The sequence below is a fragment of the Emiliania huxleyi genome (assembly GCF_000372725.1).
Source record: "Emiliania huxleyi CCMP1516 unplaced genomic scaffold EMIHUscaffold_47, whole genome shotgun sequence".
NCBI lineage: Eukaryota > Haptophyta > Isochrysidales > Noelaerhabdaceae > Emiliania > Emiliania huxleyi.
Window position 1 is genome coordinate 485,818 of NW_005198467.1, and position 19,907 is coordinate 505,724.

At 67.6% G+C, this 19,907-nt stretch overlaps 3 protein-coding genes across 3 annotated transcripts; 1 reads left to right on the plus strand and 2 right to left on the minus strand.

The window, feature by feature from the left end:
* Positions 1-12,487: 12,487 nt before the first annotated feature.
* On the minus strand, positions 12,488-13,143 carry EMIHUDRAFT_356369 (hypothetical protein; the record flags this gene model as incomplete). Its single annotated transcript, XM_005768074.1, has 1 exon — positions 12,488-13,143. A coding segment is annotated over one exon (621 nt), but the record flags the coding sequence as incomplete, so codon positions are not given.
* Positions 13,144-14,735: 1,592 nt separating this feature from the next.
* EMIHUDRAFT_66337 (hypothetical protein) lies at positions 14,736-15,381 on the plus strand (the record flags this gene model as incomplete). Its single annotated transcript, XM_005768075.1, has 2 exons — positions 14,736-14,903; positions 15,004-15,381. 2 exons carry the CDS (start codon positions 14,736-14,738, stop codon positions 15,379-15,381), a joined length of 546 nt encoding a protein of 181 aa, XP_005768132.1.
* Positions 15,382-15,687: 306 nt separating this feature from the next.
* EMIHUDRAFT_211299 (hypothetical protein) lies at positions 15,688-17,346 on the minus strand (the record flags this gene model as incomplete). The annotated part of the gene is made up of 2 exons (XM_005768076.1): positions 15,688-16,956; positions 17,026-17,346. The coding sequence occupies 2 exons, from the start codon at positions 17,344-17,346 to the stop codon at positions 15,688-15,690; spliced, it is 1,590 nt and encodes a 529-aa protein (XP_005768133.1).
* Positions 17,347-19,907: the final 2,561 nt, after the last annotated feature.

Consider the following 19,907-nt stretch of genomic DNA (forward strand, 5'->3'; position numbering starts at 1 on the left):
ACCGCCAAGCCCTCCTCCGCCGTCCAACCCCGCCCCTTCACCCCCCCCCCCCTCACCCCCTCACCCGCCCCCGCCCCGTCCCCCGCGCAGGTTCTACTTCTTCGTCGGCATCGCCATCGTCTGCGACGACTTCTACGCCGAGGCGATCGATGAGGTCGAGGTGCTCAAGAGGTGCCCGAGGACGTCGCCGGCGCACCCTTCATGGCGGTCGGGTCGTCGGCGGCCGCGTTCTTCACGGTGATTCGCCCCGCTCGTGACCGAGTCGGACGAGGGCGTCGGCGGCATCGTCGCCGCGCCGCCGTCTTCAACTCGATGACCATCGTCGGCCTGACTGGCGTCTTTGCCGGGCATCTCGACCAGCAGAGGCTCGCCTGATCGGCATCACGGCGCTCGTGCAGGCCAGAAATCCTCCCCGCGCCCCTTCTCTCCCTCTGGCACAGTCCGCCTCCTCCTCGCCACTGGAGCTCCGCTCTCAACCGCCCCACCCGCGGCTGGGAGGACCGCGCCGCCATCATCCCTTCCGCGCGCCCCGTCAGGCAATGAACGACGCGTCGCCGTGCGTGCCTGACTACTGCGGCCAGGCAATGAACGACGTGTCGCCGTGCGTGCCTGACTACTGCGGCCAGACAATGAACGACATGTACTGCGGCCAGGCAATGAACGACGCGTCGCCGTGCGTGCCTGACTACTGCGGCCAGGCAATGAACGACGCGTCGCCGTGCGTGCCTGACTACTGCGGCCAGGCAATGAACGACGCGTCGCCGTGCGTGCCTGACTACTGCGGCCAGGTGCATGTCGTCACGGCGGACGGCGTGAGCCTCGCGTACCTACGTCCATCAGCCCTTCGTCGCCGAGCGTCTGCCGTCCCTCTCCTCTGCCAGCCAGCTGCCGCGCGTGTCCAAGCATCTTGAGCTCGCTTTTCCCCCCCACGCCCCGCAGGCTGATCGACTTTGTCCCCCCGTCCCCATCCCTCTCATTTCAGACCCCGTACACCTCCAATATAGCTGCTTTGTTGTGCACATCCAATGCAAGCGCCCGTCTCAACTTTCATGATGATGCGACTTGCACAGGACAACTCGATCATGGACAACATCGACTACAAAGCGAAGGTCGGCTTCGTGCCGGCTGGCGACGGCGGCCGAGTCACAATCGTCCTCTCGTTTGCGTCGGAGTCCCCTTCGCTCCTCGGAGCCGAGGCGCCTGTCTATGCGCGTGTTCATCCTATCAGCGCGATCTTCCCGTCCCAACGCCGCCGCGGAGGCAGTCGCCGAGGAGGCCACCATCGCCGAGGCGCCCGTCGCCGAGGAGGTCGTCGCCGAGGAGGTTGCCAAGGAGGTCGAGAAGCCGGTCAAGACCGTTTCAAACACGCCCGACCCAACGGTGAGCGCGCCGCAGCATTCTCTCCTGGCACTCATCGCTTCCCACCCACCGGTAACAATTCTCTCTCCCGTCTCCGAACACCTGCGTATGCGCTCTCGCCCACAGGCGTGCGGCGTCAAGGACGACGTCGTGAAGGAGGACGACGTCGAGGGCGAGTCTTCGCCGATGAAGTCCTTCGCGAAGGTCGGAATCGTGCCGGCTGACGACGGCCGCATCACGATCGTCATCTCCGCGTCGGTGTCGCCTTCGCTCCTCGGAGCCAAGGTGCGCGTGCGCACGCCAGGATTGTGATCATCCCTCTCCCGCGAAAGCCTGCGCGTACTCTCCCTCGCCCACAGGCGTGCGGCTCAACAACCGTCAACATCTCCGTGGCAAGGTCTGGCCCGGAGGGCGTCCTCAAGAAGGACCCGGCCGCGGAAAAGGCCGCGGGCGCGGTCGACTTGGACAAGGCCAAGGCCATGGTCGCCGCCCACGCGCCGCGCCCGACCGCCGTTTTCTGGTCGAAGTTTACGCCCCCGACCGGCCCACCGACGGCCCCCACTGGCGCCGTCAAGGGCGCCCTCAAGAAGGACATCCCTGCGGCAAAGTCTGGCGCGGAGGCCTCCGTTGACGAGACCGGCGTCATCAAGAACGACCCGGCGCTCAAGCCGGCCACCAAGGTCGCCACGGCCCTCAAGCCGGCGGAGGCCGGCGGCGCGCCGCTGCCGTCGATCAAGGAGTTTCCGAAGGAGGAGCCCGCCCCGGCGGCGAGCGCCTGGCATTGTGCGCGCCGGCGTCTGCCGACCCACTCTGTGACCCCATCCCGCGTTCGACGCGTAGGGCGACGCCGACTGGAAGGAGTTTCCAGAGGAGACGGCCGCCCCTGCGGTGAGCACCCCCCAGCAGAAGCACACGCGGGTATTGCGGGGACACGCGAGTCATGCAGGCGGGCACTTACATTGATCCTGTGACCTCTCGTCTGCCGCACGGCACGCGCGCGCAGGTCATCGACGGGTGGAAGACCCCCTCCCCGCTCCGCAAGATCGAGCGCAAGGGCGAGCCCAACCTGATCGACCGCTCCAAGAAGACCACCAAGAACACCACCCCGATCGGCCGCGTCGACCCCAACGGGTTGGGCGAGCCCAACCTGGTCGACTGCTCCAAGAGCACCACCCCGACCGACCCACCAACGGCCCCCAACGGCGTCACCACAAACGCCCCGGCCCTCACGCCGGTGGCGACCGGCGGCGCGCCGCTGCCGTCGATCGAGGAGGTTCCGGAGGAGACGCCCGCCCCGGCGGCGAGCGCCTTGCATTCTGCGCCGTGCGTTTGCCGACCCACCCCTTGACCCACCCCGCTTTCATTGATGCGTAGGGCGACGCCGACTGGACCGTCTCGGCCAAGGAGTCTCCGCCAGCGGAGAAGCTCGCCCCGGCGGTGAGCGCCTCGCACGCTGCGGTGCATACGCAGAGCCTCAACTATTGACGCGCCCACCGCTTGCGCGCGCGCAGGGCATCTCCGACTGGACCACCCCGTCGAACCCGCGCCGCAATAAGGGGCGCAAGGGCGCGTCCGTCCCAATCGGCCGCGCCAAGAGCATCGCCCCGGTCGGCGGCAACAACCGGTTCGGGGCCCTGCTCGGAACGAACGGCAACGAGGGCATCCTCGGTGGCACCGGCAAGGTGACCGGCGGCTCCACGCCGCCGACCACAGACTCGGTGTGCGCCGCCTGCATATGCGGCTTCCTCCCCCGCTCGCCGCTCACACGGCCAGTCTCGCGCCCTCCTGTTCAGGGCGCGACGGCCAACGTCGAGACGACCACGATTGCCACGCCGGAGGGCTCTGCCGCCGGCCGGTTCTCGTGGCCAAAGTCCTACAACTTGCTCCGCCTCTTTGGCATCCTCGCGCTGCTCTGCCTCGGAACCGCGTTTGCGCTCTCCTCGTACTCTGCCACCTCCGCGCTTCTCTCCTCGCAGTGGCACGAGTCCCCGACTTCCTTTCCCGCAGTCACAACGCCGTTCACGCCGGCATCGCTCAACGGCGTCTGCGAGATTGGCGGCGACAACACCAGCTCGTTTGCAGCCATCGCCTCTTCGGACAGCGTGCCCGCCGATCACCCGGTGCTTGCTCGCTCGCGCTTGCTAGTACCCGCACCGCGCCAGCTCGTGACCCACAGCCCGCGCGCTGTTGAGGGCGGGCACGAGGAGGGGCGCTTGTTGGAAGCACTGATGGACGACGTCAAAGAGGCGGTGGGCGAGCCGTTGCACCTGATTGGCGAGCCGCCGGCGTCCATCATCAAGGACGTTTACGAGAAGCAGCCGGTGAGCGCCCCTCTGTGTGCGAGCCTGTGTCGCCCTCTGACGGATTGCCTGTGTGTTTGCGTGTAGGGCGAGGCCGACTTGGAGACCGTCCTAGCCTCGCGCAACAGCACGGAGCGCAAGGGCGAGCCCGAGATCGACTGTGTCGGTCCCGTCTACAGCAACAGGACGGGGATCATCGCTCGGGGGCGCGACACCGTCCTGCCCGTGAACGACACGTCGCCCAAGTTGCGGCCCGCCGACGCTGGGAAGCCCGGAAGCAAGGCGCGGAAGCTTGTTGAGGCTGGCCTCGCTGGGGCCTCCGTGCTGCTCGTCTCGCGCAAGAAGGCGTTCGACGCCGCCGTCCGCATGGGCGCCGCAGCGCTAGTCGTCGGCAAAGCGGCTGCCACTCCTACGGATCCTCCGCCGTCGCCAGTGTGCGCAGCTTGTGAAAGGGATTACACTGAATTGGGGTCGGAGTGCTGCGACTCGGGGTGGGCGGACTTTGGCTACAAGTACAACTGCAAGACGTTGAAGGACAGCTACGGTTGGGATTGTGCGGGCTGCTCCTGCCCCGGCGACCCATCTCCGCCCCAATCGCCCCCGTCACCGCCTCAGCTGCCGCTGCTGCCACTCTCGACGCCCCGACCGCTGCCGCCGCCGCTGCCTCCGCCGTCGCCATTGTTTCCTCCGTCGCCTCCGCCAGCTCCGCCGGCCTCGCCGTCTCTGCCAGCATCTCCGCCTCTGCCACCTCTGTCTCCGCCCCCTTTTCCGCCGCCAGTGTGCGCAGCTTGCGAGACTGTCTACGACCCGAACCAATTCGGGTCGGAGTGCTGCGACTCGGGGTGGGCGGACTTTGGCTACGAGTACAACTGCAAGACGTTGCAGGACGAGTACGGTTGGGATTGTGCGGGCTGCTCCTGCCCCGGCGACCCATCTCCGCCCCAATCGCCCCCGTCTCCGCCCCAGTCGCCGCAGCCGCCCCAATCGCCCCCGTCTCCGCCCCAGTCGCCGCCGCAGCTGCCGCCATCGCCGCTGCCCCCGCTCGTCCCGGGCGAGGCTTTCGCCCGCACGCCTCAAGACATCCGGGACGAGATCAACAACGCCAAGGCCGAGAACCGCAACGCGATCGTCTTCATCCCGCCGGGCGTCCGCCTTGCCTTCAGCAGCAATGTCGGGTGCAGCGGCGAGATGCACCTCTCGGTCCGGAGCAGCGGGGAGGGCGCGACGCTCGACGGCAAGAAGAGCTCCTACATGTTCGACATCTCGGGCGGCTGCAGTCTCTACCTGGAGGCGCTACACTTTGTGGACGGGCGTGGTGAATATGGCGGTGCGGTGTTCGCTAATGGCGCTGGCGACCTTGCGATGAAAGACGTGTCCTTCACGGGCTGCGAGGCTAGCCAAGTGCGTCGCCCCTCTCTCCCACGCACCGCTAGGCCCCGCAAGCCCTCGCCACATAGGAGAGAAGGAATGCTGCGGATGCCCCCCAAGGCCATCTTAGTCGCATGCCTCCCCATGCCTTGTGGTTGCCTGAGCAGCCCCAGCCCGCTGATGCCCCGCTTGCACTGTCGCCCTCGCGCAGCTCGGAGGAGGTATGTACGTGGTGAGCAGCGGCGACGTCTCGCTGGAGAGGGCCAGCTTCAGCGAGTGCACGGCTGGCGTGGTGCGTCTCCCACGCCCGCACACGCTCGCCTCCCCCGCGCACACACGCTCGCACGCCATCGCCGCGCCGGAAGCGGCAGAAGAAGGCAGAGGGACAATGGGGTGGCAGGACCCGCCTTCCCCAAAGGGCCGCTCTGGGCTTGCCCGCCCTCTCTTGCTCCCTGACGCCCTCGCCGCTTAATGCCTGCGCGCCCCAACTCGCGCAGTACGGAGGAGGTATGTACGTGGTGAGCAGCGGCGACGTCTCGCTGGAGAGGGCCAGCTTCAGCGAGTGCACGGCTGGCACTGTGCGTCTCCCACACCCGCACGCGCTTGCCTCCCCCGTACACGCACGCTCGCACGCCATCGCCGCAGCCAGAAGTGGGAGGCGAAGGCAGTTGGACAATGGGGTGGCAAACGGGGCACGCATTCCCCAAAGGGCCGCTCTGGGCCTTGCCCGCCCTCTCTTGCTCCCTGACAGCCTCGCAGCTCATGCCTGCCCGTCCCCACTCGCGCAGTACGGAGGAGGTATGTACGTGTGGAACAGCGGCGACCTCTCGCTGGAGAGGGCCAGCTTCAGCGAGTGCGCGGCTCTCAATGTGCGTCTCCCACGCCCGCACACGCGCCTCCCCCGTACACGCACGCTCGCACGCCATTACGCCGCGCCGGAAGCGGCAGAAGAAGGCAGAGGGGCATGGGGTGGCAAAGCCGGCACATTTTCCCCAAAGGGCCGCTCTGGGCTTATGCCCGCCCTCTCTCGCTCGCTGACGCCCTTGCGCGCCAACTCGCGCAGTACGCAGGAGGTATGTACGTGGGCAACAGCGGCGACGTCTCGCTGGACGACGCCAGCTTCAGCAAGTGCACGGCTGACATTGTGCGTCTCCCACACCCGCACACGCTCGCCTCACCCGCGCACACACGCTCGCACGCCATCGCCGCGCCGGAAGCGGCAGAAGAAGGCAGAGGGACAATGGGGTGGCAGGCCCGCCTTCCCCAAAGGGCCGCTCTGGGCTTGCCCGCCCTCTCTCGCTCGCTGACGCCCTCCCCGCTTAATGCCTGCCCGCCCCAACTCGCGCAGGTCGGAGGAGGTATGTACGTGTACAACAGCGGCGACGTCTCGCTGGAGAGGGCCAGCTTCAGCGAGTGCACGGCTGGCACTGTGCGTCTCCCACGCCCGCACACGCTTGCCTCCCCCGTACACGCACGCTCGCACGCCATCACCGCAGCCGGAAGCGGGAGAAGAAGGCAGAGGGACAATGGGGGGGCAGGACCCGCTTTCCCCAAAGGGCCGCTCTGGGCTTGCCCGCCCTCTCTCGCTCGCTGACGCCCTCCCCGCTTAATGCCTGCGCGCCCCAACTCGCGCAGCACGGAGGAGCTATGAACGTGTGGAACAGCGGCGACGTCTCGCTGGAAGGCGCCAGCTTCAGCGAGTGCACGGCTCACTATGTGTGTCTCCCACGCCCGCACACGCTCGCCTCCCCCGCGCACACACGCTCGCAGCCACGCCATCGCCGCGCCGGAAGCGGCAGAAGAAGGCAGAGGGACAATGGGGTGGCAGGACCCGCTTTCGCCAAAGGGCCGCTCTGGGCCTTGCCCGCCCTCTCTTGCTTCCTGACGGCCTCGCCGCTCATGCCTGCCCGCTTCAACTCGCGCAGTCCGGAGGAGGTATGTACGTGGGCAACAGCGGCGGCGTCTCGCTGGAGAGGGCCAGCTTTGTCCGTTGCACGAGTGGCACACAAGCGGTGCCGCGCGCCCCCTCCACAAGAGGGCGCACAGACTGAAACGGGAGAGACCAGACTGTGTTCTTTTGTAGGCTCTTTATCTCAATGGCATCGAGCGCCTAGCTCTCACCAACTCGCAGTTTGTCGACAACACGGCGGAGGCATCCCCCGCTGCACTCTTCTTCACCTCCGGCGTCGCTGGCTCCGACTCGATCCTCCGCAACACGACCTTCTTCGGCAACTCTGCGCCAGGAGACATCACAATCCTCGCCGCCTCGCCTCTAACGTGGGACTGCCCGCTCGGATCTTGGATGCCGAGCGTCGGCCAGCTCTTTGGCGACCTGTCCGGCTGCAACAGGCTCTGCGCGGAGGGCCACTACGGGGACGCGTCGGACCACTTCACCTCCGACTGCAGCGGCCCCTGCTGGCTCGGCCACTTCTGCCCAGAGGGATCGGTCCTCCCACACGAGTGCCCCGCCGGCACCCACATGCCCAACAAGCGGGCGGCGAACATTTCGGACTGCTTCCTCTGCGCCCCCGGCCAATACCAGCCAGAGACCGGCCAGGAGGAGTGCCTGCCTTGCGCTGCGGGCTCCTTCTCCCCCGACGTCGGCAGCGCCGCCTGCGAAGCCTGCCCGAAGGGCGGCGTCTGCGAGGACGCGGGCGCCGCCTCGCGCCTTGTCTGGCAGCCTTGCCCCGCGGGCAGCTTCAACCCGAACAGAGGCTCCAGCTCGAGCGCAGCGTGCGAGTTGTGCCCCATCGGCACGGCGAGCGCGGCACCAGGGGCGGAGAGCAACGAGACGTGCGAGCCCTGTGAGCCCGGCCATTTCGCCGCCACGCCCGGCAACCTGGTTTGTGGAGCTCCCACACATTACCTAGAGAGCACGGCATTCGGGGCCATGATCTCGGTTCCGCACTGGACTTTTTTTGTAGTGGAGAGAATTAAGGAATCTTTCTGCTCTGGCAGGCAGCTGCATCATTCCCCTTTACTTCAATCAGCTGTGTACACTCAAGTGCTGTTACTGTCTGAATAGCTGTCTAGACGCTCCGATTTTGCTGTCTGGACGCTGTCTGGACACTGTCTGGACGCTGTCTGGACGCTGTCTGGACGCTGTCTGGACATGGAAGATCGCATGAGGTGTGAATAGACCTGCAGACAGGAATCATACTCTGATACTCAACAACACGTCGGCCAGCTGTGAGCGATCAAAACTTGAGTTGCATTCTCTTGGTTGGATGGATGGACGTGGTATGACGCATGTGGACATAACATCTTTCTCAATGGAAACCGATGTGAAAGGACGGCGTGGCGGCGATGTGAAAGGACGGCGTTGCGGCGCCGCAAGCGCGTTCGGTCGCGCGCGCCCCGAGGCCGCCGTCGTGGGTGCAGCGTGCGTGCCTGACTGAACTGCTGGGCTCGCGCTTTGCCCGATGCGCAGCGGCGGGTCGACGTGGCTACTGCCGGCCCGCAGCTTCTTCATCGGCTGCGGCGCGGGGCTCGCGGCTGCAGCATGGAACCCGACCAATGTGTGCCCACGCTTGCTCTGCCCTTTGCGCAGCATCGTTGCGACGTTGGCGTTGCCCAGTTGCCGCCACAGTTGCCGCTCTGCCCGAGTTCTTCGCGGGCACTTTGGGGGACCCTTCTGTATGAGGGCCTGCTGTCTAGACAGCTGTCTAGACAAAAGTACAAGTTCAAACTTCAAGTTCTCAAGTTCTCAAGTTCTGATGTCTAGACAGCTGTCTAGACAGCCCCCACCCCCACCCCCCCCCTCAATGGCATGGCAAGTAAAGAAAGCGGCATGCGGATGGGTGGGTGGGTGGGTGGGGAGTGGCCTCGGCAGCGCCAGGGGTGCTGTCAGGGGTCGTCCAGCCACGACTACGAGACTTTACTGTGAAGAGTGGAGCCATGTGCCACTGTCTGGACGCTGTCTGGACGCTGTCTGGACACTGTCTGGACGCTGTCTGGACACTGTCTGGACAGGCTCAGGACTGTCTAGACATGTGTGGGAGCTCCACAAACCAGGTTCGGCCTCTCCAAGTGCGAGCGCTGCTCCGCCGGGTCCTACCAGAACGACACGGGCGCCGCCGAGTGCCTCCGCTGCAAGCCCGGCAGCCTCTGTCCTCGTGGCGCGTCGCTCGAGCTGCCTGCGGCGTGCGAGCCGGGTACATACGCCAACGTCACTGACGGCGACGGTTTGCCCGAATGTTTCGACTGCCCGGCGGGATCGTCGTGCGGCGGCGGCGCGGCGCCGCCGGCAGAGTGCTCGCCGGGCTCCGTCGCCGCCACGCCCGGCCTCTCCAAGTGCGAGCGCTGCTCCGCCGGATCCTACCAGAAGGACACGGGCGCCGCCGAGTGCCTCCGCTGCAAGCCCGGCAGCCTCTGTCCTCGTGGCGCGTCGCTCGAGCTGCCTGCGGCGTGCGAGCCGGGTACATACGCCAACGCGATCGACGCCGACGGCGATCCCGACTGTTTTGTTTGCCCGGCGGGATCGTCGTGCGGCGGCGGTGCGGCGCCGCCGGCTGAGTGTTCGCCCGGCTCCGTCGCCGCCACGCCTGGCCTCGCCAAGTGCGAGCGCTGCTCCGCCGGATCCTACCAGAACGCGAGCGGCGCTGCCGGTTGCGTCCCGTGCGGGCTTGGCAGCTTCTGTCCAGTCGGCGCGTCGCTCGAGCTGCCTGCGGCGTGCGAGCCGGGTACATACGCCAACGTCACGGACGGCGACGGTTTGCCCGAATGCTTCGATTGCCCGGCGGGCTCGTCGTGCGGCGGCGGCGCGGCGCCGCCGGCAGAGTGTTCGCCGGGCTCCGTTACCGCCACGCCTGGCCTCTCCAAGTGCGAGCGCTGTGAGCCTGGCACATTTTCCCTCGCCGGCAGCCAGTCGTGCAGCGAGTGCGTTGCAGGCACTTACGCCGCCAACCCCGGCCAGGGCCAGTGTGTCCCTTGCCCCCATCCCCTCGATAGCGGCAGCGGCGACGTCACCTGCTCCATCTGCAAGGAGGGCTTCTACCTGCAGGACGCGAGCGCCCTTCCGGACGACATTTTTGAGAACCCGACCGAGCACTGCAAGTCGTGCCCGCCCAACGCCAACTGCAACGCCGGCACCGCTCTCGCGTCCCTCGGCGTGGACGTCGGCTACTGGCGCGCCTCCAACGCCACCTCGGAGCTCCACCGCTGCGACTCAGAGACGTGCTCTGGTGGCTCCGGCCAGCCCTCGAGCCGCCGCCGCCTCACCGACGGAGATGACGACCCCTACTGCACCGCCGGCCACACCGGCCCGCTCTGCGAGGTCTGCGTCGTGGACTCGGACTACTATAGCTCTGCCGAGGGGCGTTGCGTCGCCTGCCCCTCGACGGCTCGCTCCGCCGGCGTCTTTGTCGGCTTTGCCGTCCTCATCGCTGTGCTCGCCGCCTCCTACGCTGCGCTCCGCCACCTCCCTATCTCCCGCCGCCTCCGGAGGCGGGCCGCCCGCATCGAGTCCGCGGTCGGCCTGCAGCCCAAGTTCAAGGTCGTCGTCAGCTTCTACCAGGTGAGCAGCACCCTCGGCCTCGTCTACGGCGTCCGCCTCGACGAGCGCTTCACGCGTTGGCTCGACGTGCTCAAGCTGTTCAGCCTGGACTTGTTCGACGTCGCCATCCCCGGCCGCTGCATCGGAGCCATGAGCACGCGGCTGCTCGTCGCGGGCCTCTGGCCGTACGCCGCTGTCGCCTTCGTGTCGCTCGCCATTGTGGCGGTGGCGGCGGTCGTCAATGTCAAGCAGGCTTTCGACCGCAATCTCTTTGGCCGCGTACTCTACTGGGCGATCTTCATCTTCTACCTCGTGCTTCCCTCCGTCTCGCGCTCCATCTTCAGCGCGAGGCTGTGCGAGTCCTTTGGCTACGACGACGCCACTGGCCAGCGCATCAGCTACCTGCTCGCCGACCCGTCGCTCACGTGCGACGATAGCCCGACGTGGGATGACGAGACGAGCGGACTCGCGCCGTACTTTTGGGCCTTCTTCGCCCTCTGGCCCGTCCTCGTGCCGCTCGGCTTCTTGGTGCTGATGCTCCGCGTCCGCAAGTCCGTGGCTGCGCAGCGCGCATCGCCGCTCTCTCGTGCGACGAGCTTCCTCTGGCGGGACTACTCCGCCGGCTTCCTCTTCTGGGAGGTGCTCGACCTGGTCCGCAAGATCTTCCTCACCTCGATGGTGCTCTTCATCGACCAGGAGTATGGCTCCAGGAAGCTGCTGCGCACCGTGGTCGCCGCCATCGTCTCGGCCACGTTTCTCACCCTTCTCGCCCTCGCCCGACCCTACCGGCGCTCCGACGACCTCTGCCTGGCGTGCATCGCCAACTTGCTCCTCACATGCTGCTTCGCGTCGGGGGTGGTCATCCAGGTCCGCGCCCCTGCTGGCACTTCCTCGCCGTCCCTCTCTCCTTTGTCCGCACAACATCACCACACCCGTCCCCCTCGCCGCCGCAGCTCTGCGACAGCACCGAGTACGAAGACATGTGCTACAAGCTCGTTGGCTACAAGACCTCGCGCGGCGCCACCACCTTTGTCGTCGTCCTCACCGCGGTCATGCTCGCCGTCTCGCTAGCCGTCATCCTCGTATCGGCGGTCAGCGCCTCGAGGGCGACGACCATGCGGCTCGTCTCGTCGAAGCGCGAGCCGATGCGCGACGGCATCACCCTCGCCGACAGCCAGGAGTGGCATCTCTTCCTCAGCCACGTTTGGAGCACAGGGCAGGTTTTGCTCACCCCCTTGCCCCACCACTTTGCATGTGCGGAGAAGACCTCGCCTTCCCTCCTTATAGGACGCCGTCGCCGTCATCAAAAACGAGCTCCAGCAGTTCCTCCCCGGCTGCGAGATCTTCCTCGACATCGACGATCTCAGTTGGCGCGGGCGGAGGCCAGGGCGGCGCAGGCGGAGGCTAGGGCGGCGCTGGAGGAGGCAAGGGCGGCGTTGGAGGCAAGGTTGGAGGAGGCCACGGCGGCGCTGGTATGGAGGGAGACAGCGCTCGAGGAGGCGGCGGCTGCTGCAGAGGCGAGGGGTGCCGCTGCGGCCGCGTCGATGGCCAGGGCAGTTGCAGCCAGGATGGCGGCTGATGCGGCCCACGAGCGCTCATAGAGAGAGCCGTGGTGGTGTTCGAGGTGTGTATTAGCTCCGTCCGAGTAGAGGGGGCGCCCCGCCGCTAGGGAAAACCCGACGGCCTTGCACATCTCACTGTGCACTGACATATAGGGAATAGGCTCCCTCCTCCCTGTAGCTGTACGTACCGTGATCCGTGTCTCAGTTGCATTAGATTTTCATAGTACACTACACACGAGACTAAAAGGCGCCCTCGATGTCGATCCAGTCGCCCTCCAGAGCATGCCGTTGCCGCGCGCGCGGCAAAGTCAAACCGCCGACCGAAGGCGTCATGATAGCCGATCTGCATGTGGACCAAGATCATACGCGCGGCGCCAAGCGCCGCGCCGCGCGCGAACGGGCTCCTACTCCGTCTCGCGCGTGATGGCGAAGCCCAGGACGCAATGGCCAAAGTCGAGCGCCGCGATGCCGTTCGTGGCTCCTGCCGAATCGAGGTGGTACCGCTCGTGGATCTCGTAGATCGAGCGGACGAGGAGCGCCGCCCGCGCGCGGGCCGCCGCGGGGAAGAGCGAGTGGCTTGCCGGCGACCACGGCGCCGCCGCCCGCCGAACTAGCGCCGCCGCCTCGCCCGCGCCGCCCGCGGCGCGCCGCAGCGGCGTCGGCTCGCCCTCGTGCAAGCTTGCGCCGCTGCGCAGGAGGGAGGTGGCGCGGGCGGCGGTGAGGGTCTCAAGGTGCGCGAGCGGCGTCCAGCCGCGGCTGGCGACCAGCCAGGCGGCGAGGTCGGCGTGGCCGCGGCTGTTTGCGACCTCCTCGGGCGTGCCGAAGGGCGTAGCGGCGCGAGAGGCGCCGTAGGAGGAGAGGAGCTTGACGACGTCGAGGTGGCCCTGGTGGCTCGCAGCGAACAGCGGCGTGGAGCCGTCGTTGCGGGCTTGGTTGACCGCCGCGCCGGCCTCGAGGAGCAGCTGCACGCACTCGAGCTGGCCCTGCTGGCACGCCATGAACAGCGGCGTGCCGCCGTTGTTGCGGGCTTGGTCGATCGCTGCGCCAGCCTCGAGGAGCAGCCGGGCGATCTCGGGGTGGTTGTTCTGGCACGCGACGTACAGCGGCGTGACGCCGTTCTCATGGGCTTGGTTGACCGCCGCGCCGGCCTCGAGGAGCAGCCGAACGCACTCGAGCTGGCCCTCCTGGCACGCGATGTACAGCGGCGTGACGCCGTTGCCGCAGGCCTGGTCGATCGCTGCGCCAGCCTCGAGGAGCAGCCGGGCGATCTCGACGTGGTTGTTCTGGCTCGCGATGTACAGCGGCGTGGCGCCGTTCTGGTTGGCTTGGTTGATGGCCGCGCCAGCGTCGCACAGCAGCTGGGCGCACTCGAGCTGGCCGTTCTCGCACGCGATGAAGAGCGGCGTGCAACCGTTCTCCTCGGCCTGGTTGATGTCAGCGTCGGCCTCGAAGAGGAGCTGGGCGATCTCGGGGTGGCCCTCCTGGCACGCGATGAACAGCGGCGTGGCGCCGTTCTGCGTGGCTTGGTTGACCGCTGCGCCAGCCTCGACGAGCAGGCGGGCGATCTCGAGGTGGCCCTTGTAGCACGCGACGTACAGCGGCGTGCAGCCTTCAGCGTCTGCATGAGCCACCGCCGCGCCAGCCTCGAGGAGCAGCCGGGCGACCTCGACGTGGCCCTCCTCGCACGCGATGAACAGCGGCGTGGCGCCGTTCTGCGTGGCTTGGTTGATCGCCGCGCCAGCGTCGCGCAGCAGCCGAACGCACTCGAGCTGGCCCTCCTGGCTCGCTATGAACAGCGGCGTGGTACCGCAGTTCATCGCTTGGTTGATGCCAGCGCCAGCGTCGCGCAACAGCCGGGCGATCTCGAGGTGGCCGTCCTCGCACGCCGCGAACAGCGGCGTGGCGCCTTGCTCATCAGCCTGGTTGATCGCAGCGCCAGCCTCGAGGAGCAGCCGAACGCACTCGGGTTGGCCCTCCTGGCTCGCGATGAGCAGCGGCGTGGCGCCGTTCTGCTGGACTTGGTTGACCGCCGCGCCAGCGTCGCGCAGCAGCTGGGCGCACTCGAGGTGGCCGTTCTGGCACGCGATATACAGCGCGGACGCGCCGCCGCCAGTCGTCGCCCCGACGCTCGCGCCGCCCTCGAGCAGCAGCCGCACCGCCTCGGCCTGCCCGTGCCGAGCGGCCCAGGTGAGCAGCGTGTCCTGCGTAACGGTGGTTTGCCGCGCGTCGAGCTGGGCCGCGAGCGACGTGCCGCGCGTCCGCCGCCCGGAGAGGAAGCCGCGCAGCGAGGCAAGGTCGCCCCGAGCCAGGTCGGCGAGCTGGGTTGAGAGGATGGCGCCGCTCATCCTGACCGTTTTCTTCTTCTCGGATCCTCCGCACGCTCCATCGCCTCGGCCGCCTCTGATCAGTCTTTGACCGCGCTGTATCTCCCCAGATCTCGCGCACCTCTGGCACGCCGGAATGGACACCCACGAAAAATAATTCGAACTGCGGCCAAGCCCAAGGTAGGCCCAACAGGCGTGTTTAGCTCGCCTAGGAGATGTACATACCGCCTGGGTCGGCCCAAAAAACATTTTTAAAAAAATCCGTGCGCAGCGTTTGCACGAGGCCTGCACGGCTGGCCCTCGTTCCTGCCCGCCCTCCCGCACTGCCATGCCTCGCAAGCTCAAGTACCACGAGCAGAAGCTGCTCAAGAAGGTTGACTTTCTCGACTGGAAGCAGGACCGCAACCTCCGCGAGGTGCGGGTGCTGCGCCGCTACCACGTGCAGGACCGGGAAGACTACCACACGTACAACAAGGTGTGCGGGCTCGTGACGCAGGTGTGCGCCGCCGCCGCTGACGCCGCCGCAGCCAGCCGGCCGCCCTGCCGGCCGCCCCCGCCCCCGCAGCAGCTGACTTCCGCTGCTCCCGCCCGCCCAGCTGGTGACCAAACTCAAGGCGCTCGATCAGCGAGATCCGGTGCGAACGGAGCTGACCGATCGGCTGGTCGAGAAGCTCTACAGCCTCGGGCTCATCCCGCAGAAGCGGCTGCTCGCCTGCTCAAAGCTGCCCGCCTCTGCGCTCTGCCGACGGAGACTGCCGGTGGTGCTCGTGCGCAACCGGATGGCGGAGACGGTGAAGGAGGCGGCGGAGCTGGTGGAGCAGGGACACGTTCGGGTGGGGCCGGAGAGCGTGACCGACCCCTCCTTCCTCGTCACCCGCGCGATGGAGGACCACGTGACTTGGGTCGACACGAGCCGCATCAAGCGGACAGTCATGCGCTACAACGAGAAGCTGGACGACTACGACTTGCTATGAGCGTTGTGCTGGAGTGTTCTGAAATGTGTCCTTTATGTTGTGAATTTTCGGTAACTCTGATTGTGGAACAGCGGGCGCGGCCAACGCAGCCGATACCCGTAGCCGTACGTTACGCCACGGTGGGCCGCCCCGCCCCCGGCCGCAGCCACACCCGCTCACCCGGGGGGCGGGGGCACGCGCGCGGGTCCGCCGTGCCCGTGGACCGCCGCCCGGGCGCCCCGCGGGCAAGGACATACACCTCTGTCATCTCATATGGCACATGCTCATAGGTGTGAGGTGTGTGTACACGCGGCGCGCTCTCGCACATCAGCTCAGCGTCCCCGGGAGCATCAGCTGCAAGTGGCGCTCCCTCGGGTCGGCGTCGTAGTCCTCCTCGTTGTATGTGGCCTCGCCTGTGAGCTCGAGCTTCACAGAGGCGCCGTGCCTCACCTTGAAGACGAAGACGCTGCGGTAGCGGCCAGCCTCGGCGGCGTGGAAGTGCACGGAGAGTGGGTGCAACGCGGGCGTCCTCCCGCGCTTTGGCGCGATCGACCCCTCTCGCTGGCCGAGCAAGAAGACCTCGGGCCGGTCGATCGTCTCTGCGGCGAGCTCGGCGGCGCGGCGCGCGGTCATGCCGGGCGGCACGTGCTTGGCGATGGGCAGGTGCTTGCACGACCAATGCACGTCCACCTCGGTCGGATTGCTCAGTTGGAGCTCCACGGCCTGCGGGCAATCGACGTGGTGGACCCCAAAGCTGACAGCGCCGCAAAAGGCGCGGCCCTCCCCGTCGGACCGCGACAGCTGCATAAATGGCTTCGTCACGAGCGCCGCGAGCGGGCACGTCTGGACGGAGCCGTTGGCGAAGGCGATCGCGAGGTCCTCCTCAATCTCTTCGCGAGAGAAGAGGGCGGCGTCCTGCGCGTTCGCTGGCGAGGTGCGTGCAGCGACCGAGGTGCGCTCAGAGCCCACCCCCGTGGCTTGCGACGGCGCCACCGATGACGCATCTTCGTGCTCAGAGAGGGCATCGGCGTCGGAGGCGGCGTTGGGCACGCCCCTTCGGCCACGGCGCTTCCTCGGCGGCACAAAGGAGATGGTGGCGGTCAGCGTCTCCCTCGGTGGCAGCTCGAGCACGGACGCTTCGGAGACCACCGCCCTGAGCCCCTCCTGCTGCACGCGTGAGGCCTGCGGGCACGAGGAGTCGACGCCGCGCAGCACAAACGGCGCCGGCACCGCCAGCGAGAAGCGGAGCACCGACGCCTGCGCGTTGCGCATCGTCAGCACCTTTGTGTAGCACGGCGCATCTTCTGGCCACACAGGCGAAACCTCGAACTGGAGCTTCTCCTCCGAGAGCTCGAGGCCGGGGGCGATGGCGTCCGCGTGCAGCGCCAGCTCGATCGGCGGGTGCTCACTCGTCGCAGCGTCGAGGCCGCGCCGGTCGCGCGCTGCCGGCACCACCGCGTGCGGGTGCGCCAGGTGCGCGACGAGGCGACAGTCGGTGGGCCCAACCAGGGGCGGCGGCGCGAAGGACACGACGAACCTCCCCTCCTTGCCTGGCTCGACCACCGCCGTGCGCGGCTGCACCGAGAAGGCGCAGGGCTGCTCGGCGCCGCCAGGCAGGCTGGCCGCCACCGCGCCCCGCGCCGGGGTGCGCGCCGCGGTGCCCACCCGGAGCTGCACGCGGCCGTCCGAAGCGACGGCGAGCCGCGCGCTGGTCAGCCTGCTCGAATCCGGAGGCTCGTAGACGCCCCAATCGACTGTAGCTGGCTCGGGCCCGTGGTTGGTGAGCCGGATCGTCTTGTGACTGCTGGCCGCCCCGTGCGGCGCCGGAGCCCAAGTCACTGTCGGCGGCGCAGTACGGAGCGACAGCCCGAGCGTCGCGTCATGCAGCCGCACAGGACAGCCGACGACGCCCAAGCGCATCGGTAACGTGAAGTCGGAGAGGCCGTCGACCTGGATCCGGAGCTCGTCGTTGTAGACGCCCCACATATTTGTGTGTGCAACCAGGGGTGCGCAACGTAGTGGCATGTCAATTGTACAACAGTTCATGCCTTTATCTATCCACAAGGAGCTCCCCTCAGGACAGCCACCTCACTCAAGAGTGGGGGCCTGAGATGTCAAAGGTGCGGCTTGACGTCGACCACGTCCCAGCTGGCCCCGACGACCGATATCTTCTCGACGTTGCCGGTGGGGGCGAGGTAGGTGAGAGGCGGGAAGAGGAACTCGCGCTCCGCCGGGAAGGCGGAGAGGAAGGAGATGTCCGGGCCGCGCGAGATGAACGAGTCGGTGACGAGGCGGAGCAGCACGGCGTTCCGGCTGGCCGAGTACTTCATCGCCACCGCAAGCGAGGAGGTGGTCGACATGGGCGCCAGCTCCGTTCCGCCCTGCGCGAGGAACTCGAGCGGCGCACGCACGTCCTTCATGCCGCGGTAGAGGTGCAGCTCGCGCGGCGAGACGCGCGGCGAGGCGAAGCCGCCCTCGTCGGCGCCGCCGCCCTTCGAGCCTTGGTTGGCTTCGACCGCTCTGAGCTTGCCCAGCGCGTCGCGGAGCAGCGCCACCGTGACGGGAAGCTTGTGCGGCAGCTTGTTCTCGTACCGATCGCGGTCGCGGAGCGGGTCGTTGATCGAGCGGAAGGCCGCCGTGGTGTAGAGCCGTAGAGCAACCACGTGGGCCTTGGTCAGCAGCGACTGCCGCGCGCTCGGGTGCGCCACAAAGTCGTCGATCGTCATGCCACGCTGGCCGCCCTTGCCATCCGGCACCAGGCGGCAGGCCAGCACCTCGCCCTCCTCGTCGCAGTCGCGCCTCAGCCCCCCCTGGAAGGCGCGGTCGCTCGAGCCCGCCTCCGCGTCCAGCACGTATTGCAGGCACTCGATGTCAACAGCGTTGGCCGAGGCCGTCACTTCATCGACGATGGCGCTGACGCCGCAGGCGATGCGCGCCCCGAGGGTGCTCTCGTCGACGCACATGTAGTGGCAGATGCCGAGCGCCGCTTCGGCGGGGCGGCCAAAGACCAGGTCGCGGACGCCGACGTTGGCGAAGCGGTTGAAGGCGTCCTCCGATGCGGTGCCGTCGGGAAGGTCCACGCACACCACGTCGCTCGCCCGGTCCGCCCACAGAAGGCGGGACTCGGCGCGCATGCGTCTCGCGAGCTCGCTGACCGTGGGTTCCAGCACGCATATCTGTGCTAAGTCGGCCGAGGTGAGAGCGCTGAGCCGGTCCTCTCTCTTGCCGATGCCCTGGTGCCGTCCAAGCCGCTTCAGCCGTTTCAGCAAGCCGGCTCCGGCGACCGCACTAAAGACGCAAATGGAGCCCAAGCCAGCAGCGATTGACCAGACGAAGCCCGAGTATGCCGGGCCGGAGTTTGGAGTCTGGCCTCGGATGCAGGCGCCGCTATCGATGGCTCCGCAGCACGGGTCCGACACCGGGTCGCAGATGGACACGCTGATTGCCGGCGGGCCGGATGCGAGGCCTTCAACTCCGAGAAACTCGGACGCGTCTTCCGCTGAGGCCGTCTGCTCTTCGATGTTTTGGATCACCGCCTCGCCAATCAGCCCCGTGGGTGCAGATATGATGAAGACGAAGCGAAAGCTCGCTGCTGCGAGCCGCCTTCGACCAGGGACCGCGGCTGCCCGGCTGTCAGTGCTACATGCCGGCGCGGGCGGGGGTGGCGCTTCATACGCTTCGGCCGGAAAGACGAGGACCGCGCGACAAGAGCCAGCAGCGAGGCTGTTGTTGACCTCGATCTCGCGGCACGTCTGCTCTCCCACCTTGACCAGGTCCGCAAGCAGGGTCCCTCGGTCCTCCTCGCACCGCTCGTAGTAGTCGTCGAGCGTGGTGGTGAGCGGGAAGGAGATGTTGACCATTGCCGGGAGGGCCGCGGGGAGACTGGGCGGCTCCGACGGCGGAGAGGGCGGTGGCCGCGGGGGAGGGCTCGGTGGCGGAGGCGACGGAGGGGGCGAGTGCGGCGGCGGCGAGGGTGGCGGCGGTGGCGGCGGAGACGGCGGAGACGGCGGTTCGGGCGGCGGCGGAGAGGGAGGGCGCGTGGTGAAGGTTGAGATGCGCACGTCCGTCACCCCGAGCCCCTCGAATGTGCTTTGCGCCTCCTCCACGGACGCCGGCAGCGCGTTCACCACGTCCTCGACCTCGAGTGCGGTCGGCGTCGTAGTGGTGAAGACGAGGCGTACTTGGTCGGCTTCCCCCTCCTGTAGCTGCCTGCCTCCTCCAGACTCTGGCAAATTCTCAATGCGATAGCGGCAGCTGCCAGCGGCGAGGTTTGCCTGCGCCTCAATCCGAAGGCAGTCGGAACGGCCTGCCTCATCTACCCTCTGAATGAAGTCCGTCCGATCAAATGGCTCCATGGCGGCGAGGTCCTGGGTGGTGACGTCGAGTGGCATCTCGAGTAGCACCGTCGCCGGTAGGTTGGCTGGTAAGCTCGGTGGCGCCGGCAGCGGCGGTGGTGGGAGCGGTGGCGGCGGGGTCGGTGGCGGAGGCGACGAGGGTGGCGGCGGTGAGGGTGGCGGCGGCGAGGGCGGTGGGGGCGACGGCGGCGG